General features: G+C 35.5%; 1 protein-coding gene across 1 annotated transcript in view; it reads right to left on the bottom strand.

Annotated features, from left to right (window-relative positions):
* The window catches only part of RTTN (rotatin), an 83,984-nt gene that overhangs the window by 43,083 nt on the left and 14,039 nt on the right, over window positions 1-26,862 (bottom strand). The window contains exons 10-24 of the mRNA XM_032183039.1: window positions 25,048-25,163; window positions 21,434-21,604; window positions 19,337-19,549; window positions 18,092-18,204; window positions 16,794-16,920; window positions 15,124-15,249; window positions 12,494-12,610; window positions 8,557-8,696; window positions 7,739-7,910; window positions 6,316-6,415; window positions 4,456-4,544; window positions 2,648-2,765; window positions 2,264-2,360; window positions 1,488-1,556; window positions 979-1,167 (exon numbers count right to left, since the gene is read on the bottom strand). Coding sequence (XP_032038930.1) covers window positions 979-1,167; window positions 1,488-1,556; window positions 2,264-2,360; window positions 2,648-2,765; window positions 4,456-4,544; window positions 6,316-6,415; window positions 7,739-7,910; window positions 8,557-8,696; window positions 12,494-12,610; window positions 15,124-15,249; window positions 16,794-16,920; window positions 18,092-18,204; window positions 19,337-19,549; window positions 21,434-21,604; window positions 25,048-25,163 — 1,957 coding nt within the window. The remainder of the gene's footprint in view (window positions 1-978; window positions 1,168-1,487; window positions 1,557-2,263; window positions 2,361-2,647; window positions 2,766-4,455; window positions 4,545-6,315; window positions 6,416-7,738; window positions 7,911-8,556; window positions 8,697-12,493; window positions 12,611-15,123; window positions 15,250-16,793; window positions 16,921-18,091; window positions 18,205-19,336; window positions 19,550-21,433; window positions 21,605-25,047; window positions 25,164-26,862) is intronic.

Raw genomic sequence — 26,862 nt, 5'->3', positions numbered from 1 at the left:
TACCATCTTCTTTTTAAGAAATTGCTATGGTTTTGACTAAGGCAATTTAAAATAAAAATAGTTTATCAAACCAATGACGGCAAAGTTACCTCTGGCTCAGAACCATTCTATTTACTCATAAAAATTGTAGGACCCCTTAAAGGACAGAAGCAAAAAATTAAATATTGTCAAGATGCACAGAAACATAGAAACACGCATTTCAGTCCTATTAAATTAATCACATTTTAAGACTGTGTATGAAACACTCTCAAAGAGAAACCATGCTAACCAAGAGCTAACTAAAGGATGTAAAGAGTTTTCTTGACTATCTATGATGATTCTCAGGTATTATTACCATTAAAAGGAATAATTATTTAAAATTTAAATTTGTCAAGAAAGAGAGAAGAAAATACTGGTCATGCGGTGAGGAAGGTGGGGGGGAATAAAAGACAGCTCCTTAAAAACAAACAAAAAAAGCATAATGAAAAAACAGAAGAATTTCACAGAATCATGGAATTGTAGGGGTTGGAAGGGACCTTGAGAGATCAACAGGTCCTACCCCCTGCCAAAGCAGGTTCCTTAGAGCAGGGATGCCCAGGTAGGCATTCAGATGGGCCTTGAATATCTCCAGAGAAGGAGACTCCACATCCTCCCTGGGCAGCCTGTTCCAGTGCTGTTACCGTCACTGTGAGTAAGTTCTTTCACATGTTGGTGAAAAATTTAAGTGTCTTATTGTTTAAAATTGTGTGAAAGGAGTCCAACCCCCAGTAAAAGTTGGATAAAGCTCTAGATTTCTTGCTTAAATACAAATTAGGTAAAACGTTAGCTATGACAACATCTACAACCTCCTGGGATGTGATCATTTACATTTAGAAGATAACATTCTCAAAGCATAAGCAGCGTGAACTGCTGTTTCAATTTGGAAATTCATTTAAACTTGAAGGAACAGTAAGATAATTGAAATATATTAGGATTTAGAATCAAGATAGAATAGCTCACGTTTCTGCTTGCTTCTCATAGTTTGTCAGTTGCAATAGGTTCTCAACCCCATGGTACCACGACAGATTCCAAGCCATCTTTAGCATATCTGACACAGGTTTCATAGCCAAGCACTCAGAAGACAACGGCACCACAACAGAATTAGGGCTAACTGCATGATGAGCAGTGATTTTGACTGGGAGATGATATCTTAAAATAAATGAGTAAATAAACAATTAAACATACGAACAACTACTAAATGCTCTATTTAAGCAAGCTTTTAAATTTTATAAATAAAAGTTCTTAAAACTTCGTTAAAGAATAAAAGGCTGGGAGAAAAACTCCATATTTAACACAAAAGTGCAGACAACTTTGGATTTAACATTTAATGTTTCCCTTTGCTCTCCCATCTCTATCCTTTAGGGAGGACAGCAAAACGGAAAGGACTGAAGTTGGCTGTAAAGAAACAAAAACAAAAAATCCACACACAAAAAAAGTAAAACAATGCAAAAGAAACAGCCAACACGTACCGTCTAACAACAGCAACAGGCAAACTGAAGGCAGGTAGACCAGTACCATTACTGGTTATGCCATTAGCCCTGCAAGAAAGAGATTAAGCTATTCCTCTTGATTTTTAACTTTGATTTACTACTAATGCTGCACTTATTTATTATTCAGATATAGCTGCTTTTTCCTACAAGTAGCTAAGAACTCATCACTGAATACATTTGTATTAACAAACATTATTTCTTCATGATTATGCAGTATTAAGACAGTTCTTAGTTCACACACAAAAATCTGCATGAGAGTTCTTTTCAGTATATTTCACGTGTGAATTCTAAGAACATTTTTATTCCTGAAGTACACACACATTTCAAATAATAAAACATTGTAAGCTGAAGTCTTCTGGTTTAAGGACAACCACTACCAAGCGAAAATAAATACAAATCTAATTAACAAAAACACCACAACTATAGCTAGCTATTTGATTAGTATAGCTTCCATTTTTGGAAAACATGGATTAGAGAACTATAAGGTGTTTCTGAAAAAGAAAATAAATGTAAGTACAGAAGTACAATGTACTTAAGCAACAAAAACATGCCAGGTAGATCTACATAACAGGCAACCCAAACTATTTGTTTGAACTACAAATACAAACAATTTTCTTGACCTACAAATAGGCAACACATCAATTTGGGATGTATTAAAGTTTGGGGGATAATTAATTTGAATATATACATATATAACTGATTTTCAGGAAAAACTTGTTTAGAGATAATGCAAATAAATAATTGTTGTTTCATACCACGTGTCTGTTCTTGCTACTTCGTCAAACAACAGAAGACAAAGCAATACTGTAGTTTCCATTAAAACAGCTTGATCATTTTGGAATATCAGGGAAACTGAATGAAACAAAGAAAAAAATTTGTTAGGAAAATACTGACATTTAATAATATATCAAAGGACAGCAGCTAAAACCAACTTTTTTCCACAACTGTTTTGCTAACATCTTCAACAGATGCCACAACATGACTAACACTAGCAAACAGTGATTCCTTTAAAATATTAGGGACTTGGAAACTAGCCACAGTTCTTAAGAAGGCTTTTGGTTATCTAATCTTTGGATATCTAATCGTATATCACATATTTTCTATCAACCTATGTATTAAATTTAAAATAGAATCCTTACCTCTGAAGAGCAAAAGCAACAAAGATGATTGCTGTGCTAGAGACAAACGAACAACTGGATCAGCATACACAAGTTTCCGTAAGAGTGTCAGACAGGGTAACACTATGGATTCCATTACCTGCAAAAACAACAACAAAAAAATTAAATATCGATTAGGATGATCTGTTACGGAATGCTCTATACAAATTGTCATGCTATGAACCAATACATTCTACTATTTGTACCAGAGAAACAAAGAATGTGCTTAGACAAGGAAATTTTATCTGAGTGGTAACTGCGTATTCATTAGAAAATCATTAGAAAATACTTAATTTCCAGTTTTATTTTATTGGTTTGTTTGGTAAGAGGGTAATTTTTCTGGTTTCTGGTCTTGTAACACAGCTGTAACATTTGCTTCCAAAGTATGTATTTTTAAGAAGTACATATATGAGCTGAAGGATTTCAAAAAACTACTTACTCATAAGCTTATTTTTTTTGTTGTTTTGTTTTTTAATGCAAATAGTTTACTGCATCAGATTGATTCTCTGACATTTCATATCAGGGAATCCAAGAAGAGAACACAACTTTCTAGAAGTCAAATTATTGGTGAATAGCCAAAAATAGACCAAAGTAATTTCTGGTAAAGAATGAGAAGATAGCATGTCCTTCACAGGACATTACTTTGCTTGTCTGAGACTCTACCTTTAAATTTAGTTTCGTAAACTCCATCACCAAATGTAGTTTTGTTTAACATGCAACAGTTAAAAGCCCTGCTTATTAAATATAAGAAAAAAAATTGCACAGCTGTACACAAAGCTTTATTTAAATTGAGCTTTTTCCCTCTACTAAATACTGCATCCCTTTCTTGTAGCCACTTCTCTAAGATAACAAGTTTTTTTGATTTTGTTTTGTTTGTAAGAGGAATTCCATAATAATTATAATAAGCTAGGCAGCTTATAGCTTAAATAAACTTACATGAAGTGATCAAAAATAATGAATTTCAGGAAAATTCAGGCACCAGATTATGCATTACGATGTTATGCATTACAACATTGGAAAGCTTGCTCATCTACAACAAATAAACACTCAACTATAAATATGATCTTATCTACCAGAACTATACTGGTTACATGATCTATTGGTCAGAAAGTTACTTACTCCCCAAATGTAGCCTGACATATATTTTCACTTGCTATGAACATAACCTTTTAAACTAGAAAGAGTAGATTTTAATTAGATATTAGGAAGAAATTCTTTAGTCAGAGTGTGGTAATGCAGTGAAACAGCTTGCCTGGAGAAGCTGTGGATGCCCCATCCATGGAAGTGTTCGAAGTCAGGATGGATGGGGCTTTGAGCAACCTGGTCTAGTGGTACCCATGGCAGGGGGTTGGAACTAGATGATCTTTAAGCTCCAAACCATTCCAATCCAAACCATTCTATGATTCTAATTTTTAATTATAATGTGCTTCAGATCTTAAATTCAGAGACTATTATTATTATGGACAAGACTTAAGTTCATTAAAAAATATTTTTTGGTCGCTACTTAGAAACCTCACAGAAGTTTTTATGCATTTCAGAATTACATCACCCAACACAGTCTGGCCAACTATTATCATTGGTTGACAAAACAATACTTCTCTCATTCAGATAATCTTGCCTCTATCAAAAAAATTAATAAATTAAATATATATTGCAATTCCAAATGTTACTAAATATTTGTCTTCTGTGTAGAATACAAGTACAAAGAAAGTTAAGAGTTTTAAGCACAAAAAAGCAAGTATTACTACTGTCACATTGTGCAACGTTTGCAGAAGAACCAGTAGTTTTACCTTGCCATCCACATGTACACATTCGTTAAGGTAAGCCAGAATCTTTTCTATCACACCCAGCTTTTTCACAATGCCATGCATTTTGGTATCTGTAGAAAAAAAATAATTAAGAACCACTGCTTCTACATCAATTTAACCCTGAACTGCTTTCTGCATCATTATAAGTTGTTGCTGTTGAAAACAAGTTTCTAAAATTCTTCTGTTAATTAGTAAGTACAAATCCAGATAATAAGGCAAGCCTGCCCAAACTGTTGTCTTGTCACCAATCTTTCTTTGGCTTAGACATCCCAAAGAACGCTAAAATGCATAAATATTAACCAGTCCTTCTAAAAAACTTGACAATAACTGTGCAAAACTGTGCAGTTATTTTTAGATACAGGTGTCTACATAACAAGTGAAAAAGAGCACATATGCTCACATTACTAAACAGTCATCACGGCACAAATTTTAGATAATACTCTCCAAGGCAAAAATAAATAAAATAAAACCTGCACTTCATTTGCAATGATTTGACTATAGTAGCTTCTTGGATGGTTGTCTCAAAGTTTTAATGGGGAAAATACTTAGGATATTTATGCCCCACAATTAAAATGATCCCAAGTGCAACTCAATTTCCTATAAGGATTTCACTTGTAGTATTTGGATAGTTTTCAACAATTTAATATCGAACTAAAAAGGGTATTTACAAAATCTCATTCATCCTAAAAGTATTTTCCACCTACCTCAGTGTTCAGAATATTTGTTTTAAGAACATTCAACAGCAACAAGAAAGCCATGTTACTTGGGTTGATTGTTTTTTTTTTTTTCTTTTAAATAAAGTGATCTTTCATATAAAGTTTGTTGTAAGACAGATACATTTTCTCCTTTATAATTTTATCTTATGCTCCTTTTCATACTCTCTCAATATCTGAAAACTTTGCCAGCTGTACTGGATATATTTTTACTATTCAAAGGAGACATTTCCTCAGTTGTGTAATAATTTTTTCTGACAAGAAAAAAAAAAATCAATTTTAATATTGTCTAAGACCTCATGTCTCCGTGGTGAAAAGAACTATTTTCTATCATTAGGATTTTTGTTCCTTGAACAAAACCTATGGTTGCACCAGACTGAGAAAAAAACAAAACACATAGAGAGCAAACTCCCAGGTTATGATCTTGCATTGAGCCAAATAATGCTCTACTCAAGATGGTTTACTTTTTTTTTTTTTTTTTTTTTTAAATTTAATCAGATCTTCTTTACCAGATTTCATCATTTTTCCCCCATGTGAGTAACACGATTATAAAAGAAAAACAAAAACGCAATGCAAATTTATGATCAGTCACTTAAATGAAGCCATAGAGAGAAAGTATAATAGGATTGCTTCTCCTGCAAACATACTAGATTAAATGCCACAGGGAGTCCGCATCATGATATTGATTGAGGGTAAAAACATGGAAGCTTAGAGTTTACTGAACAACATTTACACAAATGACATTTCAATCCATTTTAGTTACTTAGATCACCTCAAAATAGAGGAAGACATTTAAGATGCTGAAAAAAATCTTCATTACATGTAAAATACCTTTGATTAGCCTATGTAATCTAAGGATTGACCTTCCCAATTAAAACGCAACAACACTAAAGATATGTTTGTATTTTATAGCGATCATCACCCCAAACAAAAGACAGAGTACAAAAGACAGTATCTAAGATTATATATATATAAAAAATACATGTGTGTATATACACACACACACACACATATATACACACATATAAAACCTACAAGAAGCGTCCTCAGCAGAAATGTACACAAAATTTAGAAAAACAAGTTTACATGATGGTCAACACATAAATACATTTTTTTTTTTAAAACTTACCTTGTAAAATGATGGCTAGCTGCTCAGCTGCAGACTTTCGTAAAACTAGGTCAACAGCATCAGAAGTCAAGATGTCATGAAGCTTTTCAACAGTTTCTACCTAAAAGTAAAACTGTATTAGATTCATATGCAGTATGCTATCGTAAAACAAGGCAACTAGACACTTTTCCTAACAAAGTAGGAAATCACAGAATGGTTGAGGTTGGAAGGGTCCTCTGAAGGTCATCTGGTCCAACTCCCCTGCTGAAACAACTGAGCTGTTTCAAAACCTACAGCAGGTTTCTCAGGACTGTGTCCAGAAGGCTTCTGAAGACAGCCAAGGAAGGAGTCTCCACAACCTCTCTAGGAAGCCTGTGCCAGTGCTTCATCAACCACACAGTGAAAAAATGTTTCCTGATGTTCAAACAGAACCTCCTGTGTTTCATATTTTCATTTGTGCCCAGTGCCTCTTGCCATCTCACTGGGCACCACTGCAAAGAGGCTGGCTCCACCAAAATAAAGATTTTGATTTTTTGTTAGAAAGCATTTGATGAGATTCTGCACGCATGTAAAGGAATAGGCTTTAATCTTTTTGCAACAAAACTTTAATTCCTAAAATATATACAGTAGTTCCTAATGAACAATAGAAGTGGATGTCTAATAAATAACATTCAGTTTATGCAGGGCTACAGAAAGCTCAAAACTACACAGAAATGCTAGAATATGTTTTTAAGTCTCTGCCATCAGTCCCCTTCAATAAGGGTAGAGGAATTAAAATCATCCCAGAAACCCAGATATGCAGATTTCAGATTACATTTTTTGGGGGGGGGTTAGGGAAAGAGTATAAATCAAGTATACGAGTGATTAGAATTAGAATAATTTCTAATCAGAGGGGAAGGATCTTGTTTGACATATTATTGTTAATCTGAAAATGCTGAGGGTAAAGAAGGAAGAGAATATGGAAAGGAAGTGGTTAAAAAAACAGCTTAACTGGTTGAATGCAGGGAGAAAAATTTTCCACACAGGTCAAGTACTTGTGATTTGTTTTTCATTTTGAAAAAGTAGCAATGCTAAAAGAACAGACAGCATTTCACAATGTTTTTAAATATTTCATACTGGAAAAAATACTTGCTTTTTCCAACCAAAAAAAAAAAATGGATTTTGTGGAAAAAAAAAAATCTGACAAAAATCAGACTCTACTCATGCACAATTAAATTACTGTAAGCAGGGCACAGCTTCACCCTTTGTACTTAAGTCTTGTTGTTAATTTATCTGCAATGAAAAAAATGAATGATTACTTCTCTTATTTGCAGTTGCAACTGATAGTGTAAACCTGAAGTAAACCTATTTGTATGAAATACTGCAAACTTCAAAAAAATGTTAACTTCAGTGACCAGGAAAGAAGAAGAGAGGAGCAATTAGTATTTAGACAGAGCTTACTCACCTTAAATATTGATTCCATTTTATCATCCAATTTCAGCTCAATAACTTTTTCTATAATAAATAAGTTTGAAATGCCGGAAAACACACCGCCATGCAGGTTTGGGCGTTTCAGGCTTGCTCCTTCTTCATTCAAAAGATGGAATACTAGATGTTTAAGTGCTATAGATCGAACCCTAAAGAAACAAACAATTAGAAGGGAAACAATATGGAGGGGAAGATGTACGAGGAGTGGCTGAGGTTACTGGGCCTGTTCATCCTGGAGAAGAGGAGGCTGAGGGGGGACCTCATCACGGTCTACAACTTCCTCACAAGGGGGAGTGGAGAGGCAGGTGACCTATTCTCTGTAAACACCAATGATAGGACACGTGGGAATGGTGTTAAGCTGAGGCAGGGGAAATTTAGGCTGGTAAGTGAAGAGGTTCTTCACTGAGAGGGTAGTTGCGCACTGGAACAGGCTCCCCTGGGACGCAGTCACTGCACCAAGCCTGTCTGAATTTAAGAAGTGATTGGACTGTGCACTTAGTCACATGGTCTAAACTTTTGGGCAGACCTGTGCGGTGCCATGAGTTAGACTTGATGATCCTTATGGGTCCCTTCCAACTCAGGATATTCTATGATTCTATATAAAGTCCTCATTAGAAAACTTTAGCTCTCCAGTTAAACATTAGTTTATAAAATTAATAATGTGGAGGGTGGGTGGGAACAATTTACTCAATCTACTTTTCACTGTAGATAAGTCTATTGTTTTGTTTCCTTTTTTGAGTAGACATTTTTGTCAAACATTAAAGATATGCTGAAATCCTACAAGGCATTACTCACAACTGCTTTTTTGAGAAAAGAAGACGCAGAGCAGCTCGTAGTCTAGTAGTTCTAGGGAGAATACCCTCTCCTTTGTCAGAAGACGTTTCACTCAAAGTGAGGATGCAGTTACCTAGCTTATCTTTTGTGTCAGCGTAACCCTAAAACATACAAAAAAAACAGCTTATAAATTTAGTAAGCTAAACAGGAAGTGGAAGAAGGAACAAAAGCATAAAACCCACAACTCAAAAAAAAATAATTTATGGAGAATATAATTTCTCTGCTGAAAAAATAAAAATAAAATAAAGTGATCCCGTATACAAAATTAAATAGAGATTTTTATATGGCCCAGAGGTACTTTGACCTGGAACCTTTGACCTTTAATATGTTAACATGATGCTGTTCTGTAAGGTCAATTTCCTTTTTAATAAGTAGTACTCAGTCACTATATGAAAACAACTACAAAACATTAAGTCCTACCTATTTTCAGGTATTTACCTCTTTCACACTCAACCAAAACAAACCAGAATAAATTGCATACTGCGACTGTTTAAACAGCAGAGAAAAATTGGGTTCTGAGGGAACAAGGCTTATGTAGTTGACAAGCCTCTCCATGGTATTTGAAAACTCCTGGCAGTCAAGTAAAGTCCCCTCTGACTGGAAAAAGGGTTACATCACTCCCATTAAAAAAAGGGTAGAAAGGAGGAACTGGTAAACTACAGGCCAGTGTGCCTCACCTCTGTGCCCACAAAGATCATGGAAAAGATGCTCCTGGAAGCAACATCAAGGCACATGCAAGACAAAGTGATCCAAGACAGCCAGCACAGCTTCACTAAGGGCAAGTTGTGCCTGACCAATCTGGTGGCCTTCTATGATGGAATGACTGCATCAAGTTGACAAGGGAAGACCGACTAATGTCATCTACCTGGACTTCTGCAAGGCTTCTGACGTGGTCCCACACGACATACTGATCTTCAAAATTGAAGAGAGATGGATTTGAAGGGTGGACCATTCAGTGGATAAGGAGTTGGCTTGAAGGTCACACCCAGAGAAGTGTGGTCAATGGCTCTATGTCCAGGTGGAGGCCAATGACAAGTGGTATCCCTCAGTGGTCTGTCCTGAGGCCAGTACTGTTTAATATATTTTTTTTTTTGAGGAACACAAGAAGTTCCTCACTAACATGCGAAAGAACTTCACAGTGAGGGTGACGGAGCATTGGAACAGGCTGCCTAGGGAGGTTGTGGAGTCTCCTTCTCTGGAGATATTCAAGGCCTGTCTGGATGCCTACCTGGGCAGCCTGCTCTGAGGAACCTGCTTTGGCAGGGCAGTTGGACCCAATGATCTTTCAAGGTCCCTTCCAACCACTACAGTTCTGTGATTCTGTGATCTTTATCAATGACATAGGCAGTGGGATTGGGTGCACCCTCAGCAAGTTTGTAGACGATACCAAGCTGAGTGGTGCAGTTGATACAACAGAAGGAACGGATGCCATCAAAAGGGACGTGGAGCAGCTTGAGAAGTAGGTCCCTACGAACCTAATGAGGTTCAAAAAGTCCAAGAGCAAAGTGATGTGCCTTGGGGAGGGCAATCCCAGACACAAGTACAGCCTGGGAGAAGAACTCATTTAGAGCAGCCCTGCAGAGAAGAACTTGAGGGTTCTGGTGGACAAAAAGCTCAACATGAACCAGCAGTACACACTTTGCAGCCCAGGATGTAGTTGACCTTCTGGGCTGCATCAACAGAGGAGTGGCCAGCAGGTTGAGGGAAGGGATCATGCCCTGTAGTGGATTTATGTGGCAAGGTTTTGGTAGCAGAGGGCCATAGGGGTGGTTTCTGTGAGAAGGATCTAGAAGCTGCTCCATGTTTGGTAAGGGCCCCTCTGCTGACCAGAGCCGAGCCAATAAGTGATGTTGTTTTGCGCCTCTGTGAGAGCATATTTAAGACAGGGAAAAAAAACGCTGCGCCATACAGCGGCTGGGAGAGTGAGAGGAGTGAGGAACAGCCTTGCAGGTGCCAAGGTCAGTGAAGAAGGAGGGGGAGAGGTGCTCCAGGTGCCAGAGCAGAAGTCCCCTGTGGTCTGTGGTGAGGACCATGGTGAAGCAGGATGTCCCCCTGCAGCCCATGGAGTACCACGGTGGAGCAGGGTTCCACGCTGCAGCCCATGCAGGAGACCATGGTGGAGCAGGTGGCCCTGCACCGATGGAGGCTGCCGCCTGTGGAAGACCCCTGCCAGAGCAGATTCTGGGCCAGACCTGTAGTCCATGGAGAGGAGACCACGCAGGAGCAGGTGACCTGGCAGGAGCTGCTGCCCGTGGGGGACCCAGGTTGGAGCAGTTTTCTCCTGAGGGATGGACCCCGTGGTACGGACCCATATCTGGAGCAGTTCTGAAAGAGCTGCTGCCTGTGGGAAGCCCACACCAGATCAGTTCATCAAGGACTGCATCCCGTGGGTGGGACCCCAAAGCACAGGGATGAGAGTGACCGAGAAGGAGCAGCAGAGAAGTGCTGTAGACTGACCATAACCCCCATTCCCCTGCACCGCTCGGGGGGAGGAGGTGGAAGAGGGTAGATGGGGGGGGAGGGGGAAAGGTGCTTTTGGTTTCTTTCCTTTGTTTCTCACTTCTCTAGCTTGTTAGTAACAAGCAATAAATCTTACTATCCCCCTATGCCAAGTCTGTTTTGCCCGTTACAATAATTACTGCACGATCTTGTCCTTATCTCAACCTTGAAGCCCTTTTCATTGTATTTTCTCCCCATTCTCTCTTTGAGGAGGGGGAGTGAGAGAGCGGCTGTGGTGGAGCTCAGCTGCCCACTCGAGCGGAACCATGACATGCCCCTTTACTTCGCCTTTGTGAAGCCCCACTTGGAGTCCTGCACCCAGGCCTGGGGCCCCCAGAACAAGAAGGATGTGGATGGGTTGGATTAGAGGACAGGAGGAAATTCTTCACTCAGAGGGCGGTGAGGCGCTGGAACAGGTTGCCCAGTGAAGCTGTGGATGCCTTATCCCTGAAGACCAAGCTTAACAAGGCCCTGGACAACCTGACCTAGTGGGTGGCATCCCTGCCCATGGCAGTGGTATTGGAACTGGATGATCTTTAGGGGCCCTTCTAACTCAAGTCATTCTGTGATTCTATGAAAATATAAGGCATTTTATATACATTGGGTAAATATAGGCCTTCAGTAGTCTCTGGTCAAATATTTGTTTTATGTATCCATGACAAGGTGTAGCACAGAGAAAAATTCTACTCAGAAAAATGATTTTGAACAAGAATCTCTCAATACATGTTTAGCCTTAATTTGGAATCTATGATCTATAGGTAGATCATAGAAAGGAAATCTCTATCTTTTTTTTCTTTAGTGCTAAAAAACTTTGATGGAGAAACTAGGCTGAAAATCAGACTGAAGGCTGCAAAAGGAACTATTAGATTGAACCAAGAGTGAAGGTACAGAATATAAAATGGGTGCAGTATTACAGATATAAAGACCGATGTTAAGGATAATACTGACTGTTGATACTTATAATCAAATAATAACAAAAAAGGAAACAAAGAAAACACAGCTTAAATGTACTTGATCAGAAAACTGTACAATCACAGATCTCTGAACGTTCAACCTTGAAGATGTGGGACGCACTTAAATAAGCATGAAAAAGCATTCAATGTTTTAAGCTGTAATTAAGTCATAGTCACTAACTGTTAATTTCTACTACATTTCAGAGTTTCACATTCTAGCAATAACAGGCTAAAATCTGTCTACAAAATTAAAAGTAGTAACTCTGGCTGGCTGGCATCTAAACCCATATAACATTCGTTATTTGACTTATGATAAGTCTGTGGGTATATTACTGTTAACCTACTCTCCAGGTGGTACTTACAACTTCTTGCTGTGGTTTAAGAGGACAGTGCTGCTGTTTACATGATTTAATACATCAAATTCAGATAATAGCACATAGAAGTACCTGTAAAACAGGAATGATGGGATAGAGAGCTTCAATAAACTTGTTCCAAGTCAATACTGCCATTACTAATTGGCCCTGCAACAGATGCATCAGAATGGCCTTGGCTGCGGAATGTACCTGTTAAACAACAAAAAAAGAAACTAATACCAGAGCTGATGTGTCTAGATCAGTTTGTCAATGTTGTAAGAAAAAATGTAATACAAAAAAAAAAAAAACTCAAAGAGAAAGGATCTACAGAAGAAATACTATCACTGAATGACAACTTCTAAGTTGTCTGTCACACTAAACATCAGACTGTTAAAAAAGCCTCTCAGAACACAGAAATCAAACAGTTCTACCTAAATAGTACAAAAAAGAAGTCTTGAAATTAAAAACATTATTCAGGCAGAGAGACAACTATAGATAACATAATTCCTCTCTGGATTGCCTACGTACTAGAGTCTAAGCATACGATGTGCCAATGCCAAAATGTTATCTTCCAAGTTAAAATTGTAATACACCATGACCACTGTTGGAGTCTCTCATGTAAGAATAAGCCTGAATTTTATTTTTGTTTGTTTTAGATCCAGCATGTCTAAAATGACTTCATGACTTTTTATCCAATCATTTTCCCCTCAGAATTTTGTTTTGGCTTTTCTATAAATATTAATGAATCTTTCTGAAATAAAATAAACCGTTAGTTCAACTTATACATCTATCGGCCCCTCTATCCTCCTGGTAAAAAGAAAAGTTTATTTTTTTGACTCTTGTACTGGGTCTGGCTGGAATGTTAACCACCACACTCTACATTTCCGAGGTAATTCCCAGAATTTCCAGTCTTTATGATATGCTTCTGTAGAGGATTTAGAAGGACTTAAAACCTCTTATACAGCCATTTCACTTTATTGAAGAAAACAATCAAACTAAGATCATCAAAACTTTCCAATTGTACATGAATAAATTTGTTTTTTGGTTTTTTAATCATTAAAAGAAAAAAGGTATATGATGCAATATAAATACTGTATTGATGTACACCATATACAACCTATTATTATTGCTATAATGGGAATAGAGGAGAAAAAAAACAGCTCAGAATTCATTCTTCTTTAAATAAATACCTACCTTTAGCAGCTAAAAAATTGCATTTCACACCAGTAATAAAAATACTCTCCCTCCAGGTAACAAGAACAATCTGTCTTTTTTAAATCTTTTATCTTTTATAAATCCTGTCCTATCTTTAAGCAACTGGATTTGTAGAAATCCATAGCAAATCTTAAGCCCAACCTTGGGATACAAGGTTCTTCTGTGTCTTCATATCATCACATGTCTGAAAGGTTAAACCGATGCTTTATGAGAATTTAAACAACAGATAAACATCCAAGAAGGAAAAAGAATAGGCCTTGGTATGATCTGAATAACATACTTTGTTGAGACACAGAATGCATGCTTACAAAATCATTTAATTTTGTTCTTTCCTAATAATGCATTCTTATTGTTCTCTTAGCAATCTCCTTAAATTCAGTATCAATTGAACATCAATTCATTTGATATGCTTGACCAGTCAGACTTTTTAATATAAGGCATCCAAGTGACTAGACAAACAAAATAAATGCTTTCCTTGGAAAAAAGGAAAATATATACAAACTATAAATACAAAGTACATTATCAAACACACTTTACTTCTCATTTTAAAATGGTAACCTCTAAAAAACATTTTTAAATGGAAATATGTAGTGTTGTGTTAAAAAAAAAATCACTACCTTATTTCAGCAGACTGGCAAAAATCAAACACTTCAATTATCCTCAGAAGCAAAATTCAATCAAAACAATTCTTCACATCACCAGCAAAAAAAAAACAAATATAACCAAGAATCCTTGGTTAATTACTCTTCTTTCCCCTCCGACTGTAGCAACCTTACAGATCAGCTACAAAGTGGTTAGAAAGAACCTGAGTCATTTTTCTTCCCTGTCAGAACTCCTTTCTTAGCTTCATATATAAGCTAAGAAATTAAAAGAATAGAGTAGTTCAGTTGGAAGGGACCTTCAAAGATCATCTAGTGCAACTGCCTGACCACTTCAGAGCTAACCAAAAGTTGAAGCATATTAATGCATTTGTGCATTAAGTATTTGGCATTAAGCAATTTGTGCATACAATTGAACTCAACAGCAATTTCATCCTCTTCTGTAATACAATGCTCATGTATTTAAACACAGATGCATCTGAAGCAATGAAATATATTTTTATAACAAACCCTGCAGACTTAAGATGTATTTTTGCTCCTCAACTGATACATGCATTTCAGAAGTCATCCCACCTTTACAAAGACTTGAGACTTCATGTCTACTATAAATGTAAAGCGTCATACATGCTATTTTGTCACATGCACATTTTATAGTGTTGAATACTGCACAGAAGATGACTAAAAAACATAGCTTATTTAATTTTTTCATTTGTCTGTATCATATGGAATAACATCTTCTATATAGAACATTATTTTGTCTCTGAATTTGTGATGAAGAAAACCTTCAATTTAATATAACTTCACTCTTTGCATAGTTTTTCTCTATACAAGAAACCATATGAAATCAAAACTTCACGTAAGCCTCAAAACACCACACATCAGCTTATAAACAGTTCCTAAACACAGTACCTCATTTTTATCTTCCTGAAGGCCAAACGTAGAGATTTCATATAAAACTTTTGGATGAAGAAGAAAGTGTACTCCATGGCAGACTGAAGAAACAGGTTTAGCAATATTATGAACACCTAGACAGTCCTTCAGTAAAAATAAAGATGGTTAGTTTTAAAATTGAAGACAGTCTCCCATTACTGAATCTTGTTTTATAGACTGCCTTAAGTTGTGCTCCAGTAAAAGGCTTTCTTTTTGCAGCTAGGAACACTAAAAATTTAACTTTATGGTCCTGGTAGAAACACCTTCTTTGTTGATCACTGACTAAAAACTCCTACATAACATAATGATTTTGCATTACTTTTTTTAAACTATTATTTTAGATCAATTTTTTTACATTGTTCAGCATGATATTAAAATAAGCAAAACCTTTAACAGTCAGGTAAAAATCTCACAAAAAGCTACAAATGTTATTCAGTGGAGGCAGTGGTTTTTTTATTCGCCTTGTGAAAAACTTGCTCCCATATCTTTCTATTTAATTGAATGGTGCTATATCAGTATGACGTTTAGCCCGTTAACACCCATAATAGAAAATATAATTATGCCCAAGTATTATGATATCAAAATAGAATAGTGTTTTTTTTTTCACTGATATAAGCCAATTATAAATACCTGAAATGATCTGATGAATAAGACACTACCATTATTAATACAGAATACAACCATACATTTCTGGGAAGCTTGCACTCTTTGTGCCTTGAATGATCTTTATTAAAAAAATAAAAAATAATCAAAATCAAAACAGCCAAACAAAAAAAAAACACAAATTAAATTTGTTAAAGATCTGTACATAATGCTACTTAAATATTTTTAAATGCTCCCCATGTTTTTATGCATGGAATTTTTTTTAATTTATTGTTTTAATTTTTTTTTCAAAGCAGACTGTAGGGGGGTGTGTGTGTGTGTATGTGTGTATATATATATATATATATATATATATATACACACATACACACACACACGTGTGTGTATGTGTATATATATATATATATATATATATATATATATAATGTGTATATATATATATATAAAATGTATATATATATATATATATTGTGAAAGTGTCAGTATTACATTATTCTATTTCCCTTAAGTAAACATTCTTGCAAAAACCTGAAAAGCAGCCAACTAAAAATGATTTTTGCTCAGAAAGGAAAAAAAAAAAAAAAAAAGCACAACAAAAGAAAAGTGAAAAACCTCCACAAGGAAAATACAAACTGGGCAATCTCATTTCAGCAGACAAGTAAAAATGAACACTTCAATTTAAAAAAAAATATTGAAATTGAAACATTTCTGCAGAGCAGCAGCAAAAACAAACCAACCAACCAAAAAAAAACAACAAACAGTGACCAGTATTACTAAGAATCATTTTAAAAAAGCAAAATTGTCAATCACTGGTTTTCCCCTCACTTTAGAGACATTCTGAAGGGAACTACCTGAAGTATAATCTAACCAAGTAGTTTTAAATCCCAGATATAGAATAGCATACTGCAAGTCTGTGTCTATACAGATCTTAAAGCATATAATTTGGTGAGCAGAATTTGGCAGTAACAATGCTCTTGATGAGGGAATCACACAATATACGTTATTTAGCACAACACCAACAGTGTTAAGAAAGCTTTAGTTCTAACCTTAACCACTTCAAGACAGCAGCGATAAGCTTCAGTTTTTATATTCAGCAAAGGATGAGCCAATAGATGGAGAAGCACATTCTGACCCTCAGTCTGAAGCAATGGGTTTGCCTGGCCAGACTTCCAACTTAAAATGAAAAATAGTTAAATTTACATTATAAAATTGACTATGAGTAACTTCCATGTAATGACTATGTTTATTTTACAGGAATTAAAGATGCCTATAAAACATTTTCTTGTTAAGCTTCAAGATAACCCCTCAAAAATACTTCCTGAAAAGAAAAATCACTTGATTGACATAAGTTCAATATCATTATCATTATGTTTTAGCAAAATCGTAACAATCACATTTGTAAAAATACCTTCTTTCCATACTTATATGTAAAATAAAGACCATCATTTTTCAAAACTCTCGTGAAAATTAGGAACCTGATAAACATTTACATTAATCTGAAAATATCAAATTCTACTGACTTTCAATAGTCTTTAAAACATGGCATATAATTATAAAAAAAAAAAAGTGCTTTCAGATTTGTTTTGTTATCTTTGTTTTTACATGTAGACATAGCAGTCCATCTTATTGTCACAAAGAAAATTGACATTAGTCAAAAGACAATAATCAGTTTAAGTGAACTCCTGTTTTCTGAAATTGTAAGCAAACAATTCTACAAGGATTAGAACACTTCAGGATTAAAAGCTACTAGTATTAGAAAGCTCTTAAAAGTAGTTTCCTTTGAAAAAATACCTGCACTCAAGTTCTGAAAGGGCATAAAATTCAGATTCGGTATTTCTACTTAAGAGTTTGATACAAAATGTTTCCAGGCACCATAGAGTACCTTAAGTTCTTTAACATTAAAAATTAAAACAGGCTGTTTAATAAACAAGATTCAATATGCAATATGCATCTTATTTATTGCAATATGCAATAAAATAGGTCCTTCATGAGTTCTGAAGGAAAGGAACACAAATACACCAGGAACAAAAGAACTTTAAAAAAAGGTTCAAAAGACAGGTCAAAATGTTTTGAGACTGCTTCTTTGAAGGCAAAATCATAAAAGCTTACACTGAGAAAAGAATAAAGCATGGGGTTTTAGCACCTGACACTCATTTAAAAAAAAATAAATAAATTTACCACAGGATGGTACAAATTATTTACCAGAGATCTTCCAATGGCTAAAAGAAAAAAAAAGTTTAAATACAAGGGCAAAAATATTTCAAACAAGTTGAGATTCTACCTGAGAAAGCATTATAATTTATTTTTTTTAATTGATATTTTCTTAAGTTTTATAGGTACTTACAGATTTGAGCACATGTGAACGCATTCCTGAAGCAAGGGCAAATGTTGATGGTAGGGTAGGCTACTTAAGGCTTGATCTGCCAATTCTAATAATTCAGGAAAGTTCTTCTCCCCCTGGAAAGTAAAATAAAGAGAAAGAAACTATCAAATTTTGTAATATAAAAATATAAAATGTTACTGTATAATCTTCACTATATAATTCATCACTGTTTTTACTACACATGGTTTCATTCAGCCCTTCACAGAGAAGCTTATAGTTAACCCAACGAACAAACTCATTGGATTTCAAACAAATACATTTTAGTACCTACTCCTGTGAGCTGACAACTCTTTGTCTGCTGAATCCAGATAAAGATCAATTAAACTCACTGGGAATAAAGAGTATCTAACTTTTCACAGCATGAACTAGCATGCTACTAACACTACTCAAAAAACTTTCTGAAGTATCCAAGAATAGAGTATGATAAAAATTTAGCTGTTAAGCTATTAACTTTTAACACTATTAACACTATTTTAACACTATTAATTTTTATTTATTTATCTTTTTAATCTTCCTATGTGTTCATACTCTTGTTTGACAAATACATTAAGCATGAGCCACTTAAAATTGAAGAAGATTACAACTTCATTATGAATAATATTTTGAGTAAATTGCTGATTAAGTTCAGGACATGCTTATGTAAAGGATGAATCAACTCCAATTTAAGATAGCAGGACATATCAATTGCTGTATTTCATTCATTTATATTTATTTTGGTGACAACAGAATAAGCATTTTGCACCAGCAATAATTACTAGTCCATTCAAATAATGGAGAATATTTGAGCACCATGCTGGAATCTCTCTAAACTAATAAAACATAATGTAACAGTTGTCCTCGTAAGTGAACCACCCAAATTTCACACAGTCTAGAAGTAGTAGTGTATTAGAAATACTATTACCAGATAGTTTGGAATTAAATTATCTAAAATATTTAAATACTAGGCAACAACATATACACACATGCATACATATACACATTATATATTTAAATATAGTACTTGTTTTTTTCCTACTACTTCGCCTATAATTAGATTATAAACCCACTTACAATCTGACTTTTTTCTTTGTTTTTTCCCCCTCATGAGTATAAAATACATCCGTTAGTTTTCTTTTACACTGCCAGAACAGTTTTTACAAGGGGAAAAAACAAGCACAGGAAATAAGTTTGCCTACAGAAAATGCTTTATATAATGGAATTCCACACCTTCTTATGAACTTCAGTCATAAAGCTACAAGTGCATTCAATGGAATAAGCAGCTTCTGAAGCTTTTTTATAAATACTGTAGTTCTCGGAACTCATCTGCTCCAGGTAGGCTGCAACAGCTTCATGAATGCTTGGATATTCCAAGGAAAAGGGTACATCCATAGAGAGAAGAAATAAAGCATTCAGCAAACTCTTCTGTGAAACTTTACTCGCCTTCAGAAAAGAAAACAAGCGTCAGAATAACACAGCCTGAAAATACAGTAAAACCAACAACAGCATTTGCAGTCTTCTAATAAGTATCATCATTATTGCTACTGCTTAAAATTTAGAAGAAACAAAAAATCAAATGAGTTCTACATGAAGAATTTATTTTTTGATTAAATTGTAGGAGTCCAGTAAATTCCAGTTCTAACATTAAACCTGCAACTAGTCACAAAATATGAGATGCATACAATCCAGCCACAGCACTAAAAACTTCATGGATTTGCCAGGTCAGTCTACTGTCCAACCACTAGATGGCAGAGAATATACAGACCACAATTATTTCTCTCCTACTAATAAGAAAAGGTGTACAATTGTATATAGTAATATCACATACTAAGAACTGTGATTTCTGATGGTTACATTTTGTTTTTGTTTGTCTTCCTTACTGCAAGTCTTCATTCAACTTAAATTTTGACCTCAAATGCAGTAACTATTTTCAACTCCTGCTATATGCAAATTTAAAATTTTATATTAAATACATGAAAGCATAAAAATTAAAAAATCATTAGATTAATATGCCTGCACTTATTTTCAGGGACAAGAAACAACTTCATTAGTAAAAGATTTAATGTTCGTGGCAAAAAAAAACGTAACTGAGAAGTGAATCTGTGTGTTGGGTCTGTCTGGGATGGAGTCACCTTTTCCCTGCAGCAGCCCAGAGTGCTATGCTCTGCACTCGTAGCTGGAACAGCACTGATATCACTCCAATGTTGTGTCTATTGCTGCATAGTGCTGGCACAGCATCAGGACTCCTTCCAAGCCCCCAAGAGCCAGCAGGCGGGGGGTGAGCAAGTGATGGGGAGGGGACATTGCCAGGGCAGCTGACCTAAACCAACCAAAGGGATATTCCATAACACCTGATGTCACACTCAGCAATAAAAGGGGGGGGCTCTCATGGGGGAGGGGGCTGTTCCTCCTGAACAACCACTACGCATTTTTGAGGCCCTGCTTCCCAGGACGTGGCCGAACATCGCTCGTTGATGGGAAGCAGAGAATAATTTCCCCTCCCCCCCCCCCCCTCGTGCTTCCGTGTGGACTTATTGTTTTTCTCCCCATTCCCTTTCCCTTTAATTAAATCTCAAACCTCGAGTTCTGTGTTATATTTTCTCCCCCTTCCTCTTTGAGGAGAGCAGGAGTGACAGAGCAGTTGTGGTGGAGCTCAGCTGCCCACCCGAGTAAAACCACCACAATCTGCTATTCAAATTGAGCAATGTCTAGAAAGAACTATAATGCAATTTAAACTGACAAAAAATGTAAACAGACTTTTAAAGAGGATTTTTTTTTTTTTTTTTTTTTTTTACTACTTTGCATCCTACAACAACTTCCAACTACAAGAACCCTATTAGAAATAAATTCAGAAGAAACAACCCAAGAACTTGTTTAAAGAGCATTAAAAACAAACATTTTAAATCAGTAGAAAGTGTAAAGCAAATTTGCTCACTACATTCCATCAAATTAAGAGTGATGATTTTACACAGTACTAGTCATACCATGTTAACAATAAACAAGCAGGGGGCAGCATAGCTTTGCAAATCATGAATAATACCAGGAAAAAAAAGTTACAGGAAGAAAAAAACATTACATTTTGAAAGCCTCATGAAAAACACTGTATTAAAAGTTTTTTTTTAGACTTGTATTCTGCAGCAGATTCTGCAGAATGCACCAACACCTGAAGAACAAAGTTCCCTTCTTCAACCATGTAACAGCCGATATAAGTCAGATGAATTTCTCTGTCTAGTTGCTGTTCTCCCAGCATTAAGTAAAACATCCCTTTATTCTCTCTTAAAATGCAAAACCCAAACACAATCACTTTTCAAATTAGTGATGGCCTACCTTTTCTACGGGGAGAAGTGTTTGCAGCAATCTAATAGTGAAAAGAGAAATGCTAGTAAATGCCATTCTGTGATGCACCATCATCACCTCAGGCTGCTCTGCACTTATATTGGTTTTGTGATATAATATAGTTTCTCCAAGCAAACCCAAGACCAGAAGCAATTTGTCTCTCTGAAAAGATAAAATTAAAAAATAAAGCACACAATCATTAGAAGTAACTGACACGTTATAATTACTGTATAAATGCTGTAAAGATGTATAGTTATTTTGAAGATGCTAGATACTGTATGTGTTGTACCATTTTTCCATTTGTAAATTAGTATTTCATTCGGCTTCCAAATAGAACTTTGTCTAAGTACTAGACTTCACTTTACACCTTCATTTGCAGTTCTGAATACTTTGTTACCCATTAATAACTCGCTCTTCCATTTCTTCTCCCCTTGCTCTTCATTTCTTAATTCTTGCTCATACTCCATTTTGGAACTTCTAGCATTAGAGTATATTTTGAACATCTTTTTCAGTATAGAAATATTAGGATCTAGTTTGAACTCACTAATGAAACTAATTCAAAAATGTAAAAGAAATTAAAGAAAATATTTGAGATCAAATGTTTTATATTCCCATTCATCCTCAAAGGAAACATCAGCACATTTCTCAAATTATATAAAATCACTACCATTTGGAGGGATCCAACTCACTGACACAAGAAGGGGAATTTTTTATTTCTCTAGAACTTGAAAAAAACAGGTTTTGTAGTTGGAATGCCAGATTTAGAATGCCAGTTTTCAGAGTAACAATTAAGAAGGCAATACCAAATGTGAGATTTGACTTATTAATTCTATTCATCACTGTTAAAGAGTTAATACATCCAACTCTAGATAAAATTGAAGAAAATGACAAAAAGCAATTGACTAAATCAAGTCTTTAAATAAATTATCATCAAAACTTATTGCACAGTGAGAAGAAAAGGATTTGTACTCTTCTTATAGAGTACAAAAAAATAAGTTTCTCTCTGTGCTGCTACAGTTCACAAGAAGTAGAGCCTCTGCTGCAAGACCATGGAATCTCAAGTCAGCAGTAGAATCAAAGACTTTATTCCTCCTTGAGACAGCAAGGACTGTTTTCAAAGCTTGTGATCCAAAAAACTGGAGGCTACAATAACAAAACTTTTTGACATGGCAGAATCAAACCATACTTAAGAACACATGACAAAACCATAAAAAAAAAAAAAAACTTTATTTGGGAGGATGGAAGCAGAAAAACATGCATGAAATGCATAGATATTCAAATGTAAGTATTTTTGATTGGGATTTCCAAAATAAATAATTTTCACAAATATAATCAATTGCAGAGTTTTAAAACCGGATAAACAAAGGAACATCAAGAATCAGCAAGAAATGCTTTCAAGCTTCCTGGAAGTGAGACACATGACCTCCTCCCCTTAGAGCTAATACAAAACAAAGAGAAAGAATGTTTTCTAAGCACTGAAAACTAACAATTCTATAAACACTATTTCTGGTAAAAGATATCTTATTCGATATATTATTAAGTAACACATAGGTAAACTTAACAGTTGTTTCACACAGTTGCTCATCTTCTACTTAAACACTACGAAAGATAAAGAGCTTTTTTATTGTTTTTGTTTTTTTTAATCAAATTGTTCTATCAAATTTAGCTTTTTTGAATGGCACTGCACAATTCAGTTCTGCATCATAAATGTAGATACTACACCTCTATGAGGTTAAGTTTAAACAAACTAATACTTTACTAATAAATCTCAAAGCTCTACCTGTGGAAGAACTTTGGTATCAACTTATACCACCATATAACACCAAATATTTTTGTTTTGTTTTAAATAGGTATAACTGCATACAATTACCAAGCTTATTTGCAGATTTTTGCTTGTTAGTAGAACAACTTTTGTTTCCAGGCATCTAACAGCAATCAATATAGCATATGTGAGATGATGCTCATCATTTCTACTATACTTTGACAGATTTGTATGCAACTGGATATACTAATTCGTGTCATGTAACAACTAGACAAAGATTATATTAAGCTCTTAGATTATCTCTGCTATCACCTGTGTACTTCGGGAGCTATCTCCTGGAGAATATTAACAACTACACTTTCTCCCTTTTCTCCTCTGGGACCCATTTGGTGGAGGATATAAGGAATGGTACCTCCTCCTCCTCTCCTTGTGGGATAGCTACAATAGCTTTTGAGTATTTTGAATGTCCTTGGGTAACCAACAGTAGTCTTCAGGATGCTTTTTTCTAAAGTTAAACAATTAACAATGCCGCACGGGCAGTGTGGTAGTGGCGTGTGAAGATATGGGCAAGTACCTGTCACCTGCCTCCTCCAGTGGTTTTAAACCTTACTACTAAACAACTGTGGAACCCCAAAAAAAACGATAGAATGTCTGAAAGAAGCACGCCCTGATCCTGGCAATGCCAGAGTTACAGCTTGTCACACTGTGCTGGGGATGCTCATTATGAAAGCATCTGTCTTCCTGAGCAATCCCTATGCATATTAAGGCCTTACTTCCCTAGATGTGACAGACATCTTGCTGAATATCACTTGCTGACAGGAAGTAGAGAATAATTTTCTCCTTTTGCTTCCTTTAATTAAACCACTCCTCATCTCAACCCATGAGCCTTTTTTCCTCATATTTTCTCTCTGTTCTGAGGAAGGGGAAGGAGAGACTGGTGAGGTGGAATTTAGCTAGCCATCAGTGTGAAACCACCACAGTTCTTTTACAGACTTTCCCAAGCAAAACTTCTTAGATTAGTGCAAGAAATCTTCAGTATTGACATGGTGTTAATCAATGACAATAGATTTTTGACAGAACAATATACTAATTCAAAGAAAAAAGTTCTCATTCTTGGATAGGTTCTATAGCTAATATATAACCATTTGTACAGTAGCAAGTAGGTAAGTCTCCAGTAATATTTTAATAATTATTGGAATACCATTAATATTTCATCTCTATAATGATTCTCAACTATGCTCAGGTATGTCTTTCCAGCAATTTAAATTGCTCAGCCATCAGCACCATAATGCTTAGAATCTCCCTTGGGCCAAACAGCTTTCTCCTTTCTTTCCAGCAAAGCAACAGAGTTAGAATAGCTGAAATCTGTGCAGAGATCTGTAAGTCCTGTGTGAGAAGTGGACACCATGTACTTTACAATTCCAGTTTTGGACCTAAACAGTTATCTCCCTACTTTTAAACACATAGTTTATAAGGTGTAAATAAAGCGAAACCTGTCATTTAAATCAAAATGCTCTTCAACATTTTCAGTCAGTACTTTTCCCTTAGATCATTTCTTACACGTGTTTCAAAGGCTACTTAACAGCTTTTCACTACAAGACAAAACTCATGATTTATTTTCTTGAGGTGAAACTTCAGTATCTTCTGGTAAAAGAACTTTTTAAAATAAATTTAAAATAAAAAGAATGTGCCAGTGATAAAACCAGTAATAAACTATTTAAGATTTTTCAAAACGATAGCTCAGCAGAACATTAGATATGTATATTAATCATGTCAGAAAACGTCAAAAGCTTACAAAAGCAGACTATTAAATATGTTTGACTGAAGCCTAAAAAAGTCTTACCAGTTCCAATCCAAAAAGGCTTTCATCTTCCCAAACATTCTCAGAAATAGCATCACCAATAAGGTACATGTTTTCAACAAGCAACTCAAGAACTTCCATTGTCACTCTCCTACTGCCTAGGAATACAAATGAGAGGATAAATTAAAATATAAGCAAAATAACATGACATTGAGACAACAGCAAGCTGAACAAGGGATTATTCTTAACCTGAAATTTCGAAATGTTAGTTTTCCTGTACACTTCTGTTACGCTAATGCTAACTACCCTCAACCAGCAACAGCTCTAAGAACATGGAAGACAACAACTAGGCAAAACCACAATAGAAGACATTAAAGCAATCATATCCATGAAAAAACACACTGCATTTGCTTATATCCTGCAATACAATTTATGTTTTATTACAGCTGTAAATCCAGTTACTGGATTTTGATGAAGTTCAGAATAGTCACTTCCACCACCACATCCATCGAGAGAGCTGGGTTACAGATATTCAATATATGTTGCCTGATAATCTGCATTTTCAGTATAGCAGAATGGCTTTCCTCCTAGACTATTTTGTTTGAGGTCTTCTTTTGAAAGGCAGATGAATAACCACTTTATCTGCTTGTACTTTTCTCTGTAACATTTTCTCCCCTTTCCCTAATATTTTGTTGCTCCTTCTGACTCAGAATCTCTTAATAACAAGGCTACTCTGAGCTGTCTATTAGTGACTTTGATACTTTGTACAGCTTTATGCTTGGACATCGGACTACAAAGAAGCCTGACCTAAGCTTAAATATTTACAACTACAAATACAACCCCTCCCTAAGATCCACAAATAATGAGATGTTAGAGGAGAAGCAGTGAAAGATTAGGATGTTTCACAAAGAACAAGGCAGAATATCTGGAGTTCAACCAAGTATTTTCAACCTCAGATAACAGAGGATGCCAAGGATGTTTGGCATCCTAGAGAACCATACTGTGACAGTTTCCCCCAAATACTTGATTTATCTCAACTGTTGGCTTAGTTACTTCTTGATGGTGTGTTTCTATTTAAAAGCACGGATGAATTCTACACACCGCTGAATTTTCCAATTCATTTTTGAACTACGATAAAGACTTAGCATCCCTCAAGATCTGTTTTAAAAATTAAAAAGCAAGCTCCATAGCTTGATACAGTGTGTATAAAAGAGAGAACAAAATAGTATATCTACCTTTTGTAGATTTTACACACTGCAGAAGCCTTGTTGGTATACTTGAAGGGGGGTGGAGGGAAAATGTGTGCGTCAGTAATGTAGGGAAAATGATGAAAGCTCATGCAATTTGCAGCTGAAGTGTTCTGCTTTGAGCGAGCATATGGCAGGAAGGGCACAGGGCCTTTTTTGAAGGCTTGCTTTTTCCAATCTAACAGAAGTGCTGTATTCCATTCATTTTAAGCAAATATTACCAATTTGAGAAGTATATGCCTGATAACTTTCGTCCTCTCTTCATTATTTTGCAAATTCTTAATCAAATTTCTTGTGTCAAAAGCAGTTGAAAGGTGACTTCATAAATCACTAGGAAAAATAAAAGAATACTATTCTAATGCAAGTATTAAATAAGGGTGCTTTTAATTTGAGCTGTAGTTTCAGAAAATTTTGAAGTTAAAAGCTAAACATTACACTTGCAATAGTGCAGGAAATAACTTCCACGCAAAAAATCTATTCTGTAGCTGGATACCACCCTCGAAGACTACATTGAAGAATATGTAATTATCTTGATAGCAAATAAAGTTAAAGCAGTTTTCCCAATCAAGTACTGACTGGTTCACACCAGATTGCAGTGACACCTGATAAG

The sequence above is a fragment of the Aythya fuligula genome, chromosome 2 (assembly GCF_009819795.1).
Source record: "Aythya fuligula isolate bAytFul2 chromosome 2, bAytFul2.pri, whole genome shotgun sequence".
Taxonomy (NCBI): Eukaryota; Metazoa; Chordata; class Aves; order Anseriformes; family Anatidae; genus Aythya; species Aythya fuligula.
Note: the sequence above shows the minus strand (reverse complement) of the source record. Positions and strands in the feature narration are given on the sequence as shown.